This window comes from Bubalus bubalis, chromosome 3 (genome assembly GCF_019923935.1).
Source record: "Bubalus bubalis isolate 160015118507 breed Murrah chromosome 3, NDDB_SH_1, whole genome shotgun sequence".
Lineage (NCBI taxonomy): Eukaryota > Metazoa > Chordata > Mammalia > Artiodactyla > Bovidae > Bubalus > Bubalus bubalis.
Window position 1 is genome coordinate 164,490,189 of NC_059159.1, and position 11,689 is coordinate 164,501,877.

General features: G+C 50.4%; 1 protein-coding gene across 6 annotated transcripts in view; it reads left to right on the forward strand.

The window, feature by feature from the left end:
• The window catches only part of RGS3 (regulator of G protein signaling 3), a 142,609-nt gene that overhangs the window by 31,287 nt on the left and 99,633 nt on the right, over positions 1–11,689 (forward strand). For all 6 annotated transcript variants that reach the window (XM_044940486.1, XM_044940487.1, XM_044940485.1 and 3 more), the window contains 3 exons: positions 8,161–8,221; positions 9,541–9,631; positions 10,256–10,311. In XM_044940486.1, the coding sequence (XP_044796421.1) occupies positions 8,161–8,221; positions 9,541–9,631; positions 10,256–10,311 (208 nt within the window). The remainder of the gene's footprint in view (positions 1–8,160; positions 8,222–9,540; positions 9,632–10,255; positions 10,312–11,689) is intronic.

Below are 11,689 nucleotides of genomic sequence, written 5' to 3' on the forward strand. Positions count from 1 at the left end.
AGCACAAGCTGGAATCAAGATTGCCAGGAGAAATATCAGTAACCCCAGATATGCAGATGACACCACCCTTATGGCAGAAAGTGAAGAGGAACTAAAAAGCCTCTTGATAAAAGTGACAGTGGAGAGTGAAAAAGTTGGCTTAAAGCTCAACATTCAGATAACGAAGATCATGGCATCCGGTCCCATCACTTCATGGGAAATAGATGTGGAAACAGTGTCAGACTTTATTTTTCTGAGCTCCAAAATCACTGCAGATGGTGACTGCAGCTATGAAATTAAAAGATGCTTACTCCTTGGAAGAAAAGTTATGACCAACCTAGATACCATATAGAAAAGCAGAGACATTACTTTGCCAACAAAGGTCCATCTAGTCAAGGCTATGGTATTTCCAGTGGTCATGTATGGATGTGAGAGTTGGACTATGAAGAAAGCTGAGCGCCGAAGAATTGATGCTTTTGAACTGTGGTGTTGGAGAAGACTCTTGAGAGTCCCTTGGACTGCAAGGAGATCCATCCAGTCCATTCTGAAGGAGATCAGCCCTGGGATTTCTTTGGAAGGAATGATGCTAAAGCTGAAACTCCAGTACTTTGGCCACCTCATGCGAAGAGTTGACTCATTGGAAAAGACTCTGATGCTGGGAGGGATTGGGGGCAGGAGGAGAAGGGGACGACAGAGGATGAGATGGCTGGATGGCATCACTGACTCGATGGACGTGAGTCTGAGTGAACTCTGGGAGTTGGTGATGGACAGGGAGGCCTGGCGTGCTGCGATTCACGGGGTCGCAAAGAGTCGGACACGACTGAGCTTCTGAACTGAACTGAAGGAAAGTGCATGTTTGTTTTTAAGTTTTCAGAAAAGGAAACTGAAGCTAAGAAAGGGAGTAACTTGCCTAAGGTCACATGGCAGTGAACAGTAGAGGCAAGATGCAAACCCAGGTATTTAGACCCTGGAGTCTTCAGTCTCAGCAGATAGAGTGCAGAGGGCTGGGCCAGCATGGGGTGGGATTTGCAAACTTGTTGGTGTTGCTGGAGGTTAAAAGTAGGGATTGGCTGGAGATAAGATGAAGAGGATGGTGTAAACTAAACAGATGAGTCTATAGGTTTTCTTTGGAGTGTGAGTTTCTCCAAAGGGTCAGTAGTTCTCAGTCCTGGCAATGCATCAGAATCATCGGGGATGCTTGTGGGGAACCTCGGTTCCCAGGTAACACATCAGATTGATTCAGTCCAGATTTTCAAGGGCAGGGCGGAGGAATCTGCATTTACACAAGTTCTCAGGGTGAACCTCATGCAGCCAGTTTGGTGTTTGGGAATCTGGTGATGGGGCGATACTGAAGGGTGCTGAGCAGAGGAATGACAGGGGTGTATTTAGCTCTATCACTCTGGTAAGTCTTGGGAAGGTTGAGGAGGAGCTGGGAGATTCTTGTGGTGATCTGTGAGAGAGATGATTTAGGGATAGAGAGGAGGGAAACAGACTCAAATGCATTTAGCAGCCTAAACCAATAGTGCTTACTGGTGATTTGGCTGTGAGCGCAGTGGGAGAAGCCAAGGATGACTCATGGGTGGCCAGCGATGTCTCTAGTGAAGTCAAAATGCACTGGAGGGGAAGGGAGAGCAGCTTTGCATAGGGCGGATGGAGGTGCCTGGAGGGCAAGCAGCTGAGAGCTGTGCAGGAGAGATGCCATTGCTGACCTGGAGCGCAGGGGAGAGAGAGGTCTGTGGAGATGTGGGAGCCATGGCTGCCAAGGCAAGGGGGGACATTTCGAGCAGCTGAGAGCACCCAGGAAGACAGTGAGTACCCAGGACCATCAGAATCCTGTCTTAAAGGGATGGACACAGGAAGGGAAGGCCCTGAAGGAGACAGAGGAGCCGAGTGTGCCGAGTCGTTTCAGTCGTGTCCGACTCTGTGACCGCATGGACCATAGCCCACCAGGCTCCTCTGTCCTTGGGATTCTCCAGGCAAGAACACCGGAGTGGGTTGCCATGCCCTTCTTCACGGGATCTTTCCAACCCAGAGATCGAACTCACGTCTCTTATGTCTCCTGCGTCGGCAGGCGAGTTCTTTACCACTAGTGCCTGGTGGGCTGCTGCCTGTAGGGTCACACAGAGTCGGACGTGACTGAAGTGACTTAACATGCATGGATGCATTGGAGAAGGAAATGGCAACCCACTCCAGTATTCTTGCCTGGAGAATCCCAGGGACAGAGGAGCCTGGTGGGCTGTCGTCTAAGGCGTCGCACAGAGTCAGACACGACTAAAGCAACTTAGCAGCAGCAGCAGTGCCATCTGGGAAGCAGACAGAGGAGGAGTGGCAGACAAACAGAAGGATGCCTGCTGAGCCCAGTGGACAGAGGCGAGGAGTGGAGCGGGTGCCGGGGGCAGACACCAAACTGTGGGAGTCGCCATTTCCCCTGCAAGAGCGGAGCGAGCCAGGCAGAGCCGGCTGGAGAAGTGGCAGCAACGCACTTGTCGGTTTTTGGAAAAGAGTGAGGCCGGGGAAAGTGAGTCAGCACCCGGGGAGGCAGCGTGACAGAGGCGGTGTCTCCACTTGTTGCCTATTTTGGGAAAGTGAGATTCTTTATTAAACAAAACACAGTCAAGCTTGTGGTCACAGTCCCAACCCAGAGCTCAGAGAGGGACAGAGCAGGCGCAGACAGGCCTGCTTTCTGAACAGATGGCCCTGCCCGAGGTGTCAGCACCACAGTGACCGGCTCGGCGGGCGGGAGGCATGGTTATCGATCCATCTCTGAATGAGAAGGCCTCTGAGCTGCGGGAGACAGGCAGAGCCCTTGCCGGAAACCCCTGCCCTGCTGAACACTCTCAAATCAAACTGTGTGTCTGTGAAGGACAGACATTCAACTTCACAACGTGAAGGACAGCTGCAGAAGGAAGGGAGCAAACATTTATGAACCCTTCTCTGTGCCAAGCACTTTACATACATTAGCTCATTTAATCCTCACAACAACCCTGAGAGGTAGGAATTATTACTGTCTGTCTCTTCAGAGGTGAGGAAACCGAGATTTACTAAGGCCAAGGAACGTGCCCAAGGTGATATCATTGCTCCTGTTTATCAAGCACTGCATGTCTACCAAGAGTGTGGACCTTAAGCATATTTAATCATTATCTATTGTGTGGACACAGTGTCCTCACAATACCATATAAGGTAGGCATTCTTAATGTTTCTCTTTTACAGGCACAGAGAGGTTAAGCAACTTGCCCAAGGTAACACAGCCAGCACGTGGTGAAAACCAGACACAAATCCAGGTAGCCTGGGATCAAATCACATGACATAGTACACTTGACAGGCTCACACAGGTGATAAAGCTCCAAAGCCAAACCTTTTCTGTATCGGTGTGCTTATGCCTCAGGCCACCTCTCATAGCATTTTTAATACAGTTTTATGTCAGTCGTCCAGCTGAATATGTGGCAGTTACATTTTGAGACTGATAGGAGATGAAGGGGGGGAGCATCTGTTTCATGAATTCTCGCGATCCTTCCAGGCACTGCTGTAAGCACCTAGTAGAGAAACAGGATGGTCCAGTGCTGGGAGGGGCAGGCTGATTTCGGCTCCTGTGGTGAGCACGGTGGGAGCTGAGGAGAACCAGGCTTCAGGGCAGTAGATGCTGGCGTAGCTCCTCCTCGCTGTGAGACCGTGGACAGGTCACTTCCCGGCTCTGGGCCCCAGTTTCCTCACCTGTAAAAGGCAGTGATCTCAAAGGTTTCTTTCGACTTGGGGTTCTGTGAGTTTTTAAGAAATTATAGACATTTTCAAACATATGCAAAGTTAGAAAATATATAATAAGCCCTCACATACTTGGAGCCCAGCTTCATCAATGATCAATATGTGGCCGATTTTACTTCATTTACGGCCTCATCCACTGTCCCTTCCTCCAGTGGATTATTTTAAAGCACATTAGCTCATCTGAGCTATAGATCTCTCTAAAAGATGACTTAAAAAACAGAACAGCCACAATGCCATTATCACATTTAAAAATTAACAGTAACTCCTTAATATCACTGACTATGGAACTGAACTACTTAAAAGTTTTGTTCAGTGATGTGGAAAGAGCCAAGCTGAAGCTTCTAATGTCAATCATGGTGTTTTCAGAACTTGTGGTAAGAGAACAGTCTTAGAATTATACTGTTATGCACCAAGTTAAAAAACAACAACAACAACAACCTAAAACACACACAACATATGTTTGCAGAACGTAAGCTTTTATGCTGATAGTAATTACACAGATGGAGAGGCCGTTCGCTGTGTGTCGCACACTATCTTTGTACCCTCTCCTCTTTCAACTACTTTATAAACCATGCCAGTGCCAAGTACAGCACCCTAAAGTTAGAAAGCTTGTGACCAGAGATGGGGACTGAGACCAAGGAAAGAGAAGATGAATGGGAAAATGTGTGTGCAGTTTAAGTCATCAAATTCAAAATAAATTGAGATTAAATGGGATAAGTCGGTAACAGAAATAGTTTAAGGCCCCTGGGAGAGAAAAGTAAAGTGCATTCCCTTAAAATAATGCATTTTCTTTTTGTTAGCGGGTCTCCTACCGTGTGCTAAAAAATAAACTGAGCCGAGTATAACCATCTCTCCGTATCCACTGGGGATTAGTTCCAGGACCCCCGTAGATACCAAAATCCATGGATGCTCAAGTCCCTTCTATAAAGTGGTGTAGTACAGTTGGTCCTCCGTATCCATGGGTTCCTCATCCTTGCATATGGAGGACTGTCTGTACTATTGCTCATGAATGCTCCATGAAGCCTTATCTCTGAGCCTTTGCACAAGCTGTTCCCTTTGCCTGAAATGCTCTTCCTTTCCCTCTCTCTGGCTTCACTCCTTAGGTCTTCTTTGAACATCTCAGTTCTAAACCACTTCTTGCCGCTCTGAGCATCCAGCATTTATTGCCTGCACTGCTCATCTGTCAATCTCACCCTGTCTAGTGACATCCCTTGTATTGCTGCCTTGAACTGCTGTTTAAATTCCTGAGTGTTTGTCTTGTTTCCTTAATGCCGGGGCTCCTTGCCCAGAGCCTGCCAACATGGGAATGATGGATTCATCCATTTGTCAAACCTTCACCAAGTTCAGGGTTCAGCTTTCAGAAGTACCCAAGTCTTGGCCCCTGAGACTCTGTGCCTAGCAAAATTTCAGGCAATCACCAGTTCCCAAGTTTATTGCCTGACTAGTAGATTGCCATGTATTCAGGTTCCGCATAAAAGAAGTCTTTCTTCTTCCAAAGGTTTTTAAAAACAGGCTTCAGGAGTAGCTAATTGAAGAACACTTAGAGGTTCCTGTTTATGGCCATTGATTGTGACAATTTGCTGGGCCTGAAGTATCATGAAATCATTGGAGGCCCCTTCGCAGGAAGCAAAGCTCATGGGAGGCTATCAACCATTTAGCATTCTCTGAGCACCAGGGGATGAAAATTCCACTTACTGAAGAGCAGGAAGAGGCAGCCTTTATTACAGCTAAAGCATCGTGCCTGGGAGATTTAGACAGTTACGGCCGTACCCAGTGTGAAAGGAAAGTGTGCAGCAAGGCAGTGTGGGCACCTGGATACCAGCTGGGTTGCTCTTGAACGTGTTGACAAACAAAACGAAATCCATGATGAGGACTTTGGCAAAGTCTTGACAAGGCTTTTCTGGAGCGGCAGCTCAGGTCAGCGGCTGCCACTCATTCTGGTCACTGCGGCTGCCCCTCCATTAGTGCCGACTTGGCCATGCGCCAGGAGGGAGGAGGGTTTGTTTTTGGTGGTGGGTTGGGGGGTGGATGTGGACGGGTGGGTTTAATGGAGTGACTGCACTGTCCTCTAGGGGGAGATGATTAATCCGGCCTGGTGAGATGGGAGGGGGCTGGCAAGGGGGAGTGCTCCCTCCCCCTTGTTAGTGCAAGGGGGAGGGAGCACTTGCAGCCCAGGCTGCAGGAAAGGGGGGCAGGAAGAGAGCGCGGGGAGTGAGGAGTAGCAGAATGAGAGCAGCTGGTGAGACAGGGCCCGGTGCAGACCGTGCCTCTGCAGGGAGGGGCACCGGGTCTCAGGATCAGTGGCCCTCGTCCTGCCTCCCTGCCCCTCACTCGGCTTGGCTATCTGTGAGAACCCATTTTGCTTACTTTCGGGTGGTAGGCCGCCGCCACCCTTTCTGGAGAATCCAAACAAAGTGTATTTGTAAAGACGTTGTAGACCTCTGGTGCTCACTGGGGCAGGCATGGGTGGGTGGCCTGTAGGATCCCCTGGACGGCTTTCTCCAGACGCCTGTGTCCAGAACCCACCTTGAACCTTCTGGGTCTGGAGCCCGGGAGCAGGCTCTGGGGCACAAGACTCAGGCTCTTCAGGGGGTTCAGTGGACTGGCTTAGGCCGCCCGCAGCCCAGTCTTCAGGGAGGCTCATCTCCAGGGAGTTGGTTCGTTCCAGGCAGTTCATTCCATCCTCGGCTTTGAAATTGCACCTTCCCCAGAACATGCTGACTCCTTCATCCATGTGGATCCCTCAGATATTGAAGTTAACCGTCAAGGTTCTGCTCCAGTCTTTTTATTTTTTAATATTTGTTTGTTTATTTGGCTGCGTCGACTTCTAATGGCAGCTTGTGGGATCTTCATTGCATCGTGTGGGATCTTTCGTTTCAGAGCACAGATTCTCTAGTCTGCGTGGAATGGGCTCTGGAGAGCTCAGGCTTTAGTAATTGCAGCAGGGGTCTCTCTAGTTGCAACACGCTGGCTGGGTGGCTCTGTGGCAGCGGGATCTTAGTTCCTGGACCAGGATTGAATCCACCTCTCTTGCACTGCAAGGCAGATCCTTAACTGCTGGACCATCAGAGAAGTCCCTTCCACTCCAGTCTTAATACCTATGTTGTTTCTCGATTAATAGCTGTTAATATTAAACCAGTCTCTGAAGGGAACTGACTTGGAGATGTGCTAAGAGAGAAGAAAAGAGAGGTGGGGAAAAAAAGCGACTCTAGTGGTAGGCTAGAGAAAGATGTGGTAGGATAGAATACTTTCGAATACATTTATACTGTTGTTTTTTTTTTTTCTGATTCTGAAAGAAGCGCTTGTTCCCTATGAAAATTTAAAAATGCTAAAAAACTTGAAGGAGAAAACGAAACTCTTTCTTATCCTACCTACCAGGTACAAATATTTTGGTGGGCATCTTTCTCATTAATCTATAGATTTGTAAACTTGCTTTTTTCTCATAATAGCAGGATTATATTTTGCATTTCAGTAATGTTCATCTATACTGTCATTTTTGGGCTTTCTTTGTGGTTCAGTCGGTAATGAATCTGCCTGAGATGTGGGAGACCTGGGTTCGATCCCTGGGTTGGGAAGATTCCCTGGAGGAGGGCAGGGCAACCCATTCCGGTATTTTTGCCTGGAGAATCCCTAAGGACAGAGGAGCATGGCGTGCTGCAGTCCATGGGGTCAGAAAGAGTCGGACATGACTTAGCAACTAAGCACAGCACATACTGTCATTATTGAAACCTGCCGAGTATCAACCCGTCCCTGATTGCTGGACATTGGAACTCAGTGATGAACATTCTTCAGGAAATTTGAATTACTCTTGGTCAAGTAGGATCCAACTGAACTCAAGCCTGTCGACACAGCATGACTTTCCTATGAGTTCTGACCTTGGCTCATGTCTACTTGCCCAGCTGGCAGTCAAGTCAGATTGGTATTGGGAACTTTTGTGTGTCAGGCTGGTTTGAACCTTGATTTGAAACTGTCCGAGCACTAACCAGCTCCTGCCTGGACCCAAGACAAAGCTTCTTGAGCTTTAGGTCCCATCACTTTTCTCCTGAATTCAGCATCACCAGCTGATGTGTGAGCTGAAATTCCCTGTGGGGACCAGCTCTTCAGACCCACAGTACCAGAACAACTCAAACCTCCAACGTAGTTCTGAGCTTCTCTGATGGGTTTCCCTTGGGGCTCAACTACTGTAAGTCCTGTTACCTTAGGAAGGGGATCAACTCAGCCTCCGTTTTTTCCTTTGTGAAATGGAGAGAATAGCTCCACTCCAGCCTAACTCACAGAGTTGGAAAGATCAAATGAAATGATGCAGGTGAAAGTGCTTTGTAAACCGCAGTGCACCAGGCAAACCTATGTTACACTTGACAGTTGGCCTCTTGATACAGTGCGATGAGAAGGTACTGATGCGAGCGTTTCTTGTTCTCCCAGACAAAGTGGACTTATCGGCTGCATGAGCTTCGGGGTGAAGTCCCTCCTGACTCCGGACAAGGTGGGTCCAAGGGAAGCTTCTGGTAGAGTCAGGCCACCTCGGCCGGGGCTGGTATAGGCAGAGGCCTTTGTCTGGAAGCCCTGGGGCGGGGTTTCTATCTCTGAGATGGTACCCCACTGAGACCACACTGTCACCCGCGTGATCATCGCTCCCTCATCTTAGCTCTTTGATATCACAGACCAGTTGTGTGGCGGCTCCAAGTCTTCCCAGGAGGCTCTGAGTCCAGTGTCTTCTCTAAGGACACTGGTAGGTCCTTCAGAGCTCAGAGCAGTCCCTGCCCTGGAGGATGAAGGCTGGGTGCTTCTCGTAGTCTGTTCCAGAAGCCCCTTGATGTTGTGGGCCCAGGCTTGTGTTTCTGGGCCTAGCTAGTGCTCGGGGATGGAGTGAGTGTCCTGGTGGAGCTTTCCTTCAGGCAGGTGAGGACTCTGGGATCTGGAGGGCCTTGTCTCTGGATGGCCAGACCCTTACCCACCTCTACTTGGACTGCACTCCCCGCACTGGAGGCTTTTGAGCAGGGAAGGGAGTGCTCCTCTCGCACATCCCTGGAGATGTCCTGGTGACCTGCTCCATCCTGCCACCCAGCTCTGCGTCTTGGAAGTGAAGTCTGGGGTAGGTGGCTGAGGACTCTATTCTGCATGTGGGTCTCAGATATCTTAACTGCAGCCTTGGCTTTCCTTCTTGGATGGAGATGTCCCTCCACCCCCACCTGGAGCCTGCTCAGGAGCCTCAGGTTGCCTGTTTTCCTCCCTTCCCTCCCTTCTGTTTTGTCAACCTTTATTTTGCTCCTTCTGTGTACCAGGCTTTCCTGGTGACTCAGATGGTAAAGAATTTGCCTGCAGTGTGGAAGACCTGGGTTTGATCCCTGGATTGAGAAGATCCCCTGGAGAAGGAAATGGCAACCTATTCCAGTATTCTTGCCTGGAGAATTCCATGAACAGAGGAGCCTGGCAGGCTACAGTCCATGGGGTCGCATAGAGTTAGACATGAATGAGTGACTAACACTTTCACTTTCTGTGTACTAGGAACAGTGCTAGGCACATCACAGAACCTTGCACAGCCTAGCTGGGGAGGTGGGCCTGTGGGTTGACTTGCTCTTCAGGGACAAGAGACGGTGGGAATTCATCAAAGGGGAGGACCCGCTGTGCCTTCAGGAAGGGCTTCCCGGAGGTGCAGGCATGGCAGCTCCCTTTGTGGAAGGGAGGCTTGCGTGTCTGTCCCTGCAGAGATTCTGCTCCTGAGGGAGGCACTCAGCAGATCGGTGGCTGCCTGCCCCGTGCCCTCTGCCTTCTCTGAGAATGTCACGCCTTCTCTCGTCACAGGAGGTCAATGGCTGGTACTACCTGCTGGGGGAGGCCCTGGGCTGGACCAAGCACCTGAAGGTGGCCAGGCGGAGACTGCGGCCCCTGAGAGGTGCGTGCACACCACCTTTAATTCTGCCCAGACACTCTGCTGGCCCGGGGCTCGCCTCCTCCCTTCCTGCATGGTAGCGTGGGTCACTGTGTTCTGTGGCATGAGTCACCTCGCCCCAGGCCGCCACCAGACCCTGGGTCCAGGAACTTCTCACCGGCACCTGCCAGAACGCAGTCTCACATCCATGATACCTTTACTTTTCTGGTTGGGCTTTCCTTGGAGAGGGTTGTGGCCTGACCCCAAGTGGCTCAGCTCCCCTGGCCTCTAGATCACGGAGGGCTGGGCTTCTGGACCTTCCTGCGTGGCCCCCTCCTCAGGGTCAGTGGTCTCAGGACCCCCTACAGGCTGCCTGGCTGACCTTGGGGCACCCACCTCTGCAGACAGGCTGTGTGGGCCCTGCTGTGGGGCCTGAGGATTTTCGCCTTGTGCTCTGCCCTTCCTGCACACAGACCTGGCTCCTGACCTCTGCCTGGCCCGAGCTGGGGCACTGCCACACCCTGGAGGCCAGCAGTGACCTGAGCCACCACGTGGGCCTGGCACCCTGGCCTGGGCCTCTGGGTGGTCTGTGGGACGGGTGCTTAGATGCCAGTAGAGACTTTCTGACTCTGCTGTGTCACCTTCCAGAACCGCTGTTGAGCATGCCGGGAGGTGAGGATGCTGAGAACGGGGAGAAACTCAAGGTAGGTGGGCCCAAGCCTGGGCAGGACTGACGGGCCCTGAGCACTGCTCTGGGCCCTAACCTGCTTCTGGTCAGTCCCTTGGCCCAGGAGACCCCTGAACAAGGCAGGGTTTGGTGCCTGAGACTCCGAGTCACTTGATGCTTGGAGACCCAGGAAGTTGGTGCATTTTTAAGAGGTTATTTCTGTGCTTTCCTTGGGTTACTCACACTTGTTGCAGGAGTAGGGAGAGAGCCAGGCCCCAGTCCCTGGAGATGGAAGCGTCTGGGTCATACTGACTTCCGGTCTCTTGAAGTCAAATCCTCCTTCCTGAGGTTCCCTCAGACCCTTGCTTCCCCCAAGTGCTGTGACCCATCTCCCCTTCAGATTCGGCACCCCGCTACCCCTCCTCTGGTGTCATGGAGTGGCTGTCACGGAGCCTGAGACCATGAGATGGGTTCTCACTTCTTTAGGGCTTCGAATCTGGAGAGGAACCTTCCCACGGGGATTCTGGGATATTTATCCAAATCCATCTCTTTGCCGGCCATGGGAAGTGATCTCTGGTTTTCCCTAACTCAGACATGGAGAAACAAGCTCCCAGCGCTTGAGCAGGCCAGCTGTTGTTCCCTAACATACCCTCAGTGCCACCTCTGAGGTGGTTGTTAACTACCAATCCCCCAGATGAATGGGATGTGTAAGGTTCAGAGATGTTAGGTCACTCTCCATGGCCACAAGCCACCAAGTAGCAGAGGTGGCATCTGAATTACGGCTTCAGGTATGCCTGCCTCCTGCAAGTGGCCTAGTTGGGAAAACAGGACAGTGATGTTTTCCGTGAGAACATGTGACATTTAGGTGTATTATTATCTCTAAGACATTCTCCGTTTCATTTACTCAAATCATTCACTCATTCATTCATTAGGGTTTTTAAAAAATATATTTATTTATTTGGCTGTGCTGGGTCTTAGTTGCAGTATGTGGGATCTTCAGTTGTGGTGTGTGGAATCTAGTTCCCTGACAGGGGATTGAACCTGCCCCCCCTCCACCGACTTTGGGGGCGCAGAGTCTTAGCCACTGGACCACCAGGGAAGTGCCTCATTCATTAGATATTTATTGAACATCTACATGGGCCAGGCTTTGTGCCAGGTGCTGACCTATAGCTGTCTACAGTTCAGAGGTCCCTGTCCTCATGGAGTGTACAGTCTAGAGCTGTGATGTTCAGTACGGCAGCCACTAGCCACCTATGGCTACTGAGCACTTGAAATGTGGCTAGTATGACCAAAGACCTGAATTTTAAATTTTACTTAATTTGAATTAATTTTAATTTCAACTGCAACTTGTGTCTAATCGCTCCCATATAGGATAGTTCAGTATTAGAGTAACTCGCCAGGTCTGTTTTCTGTGG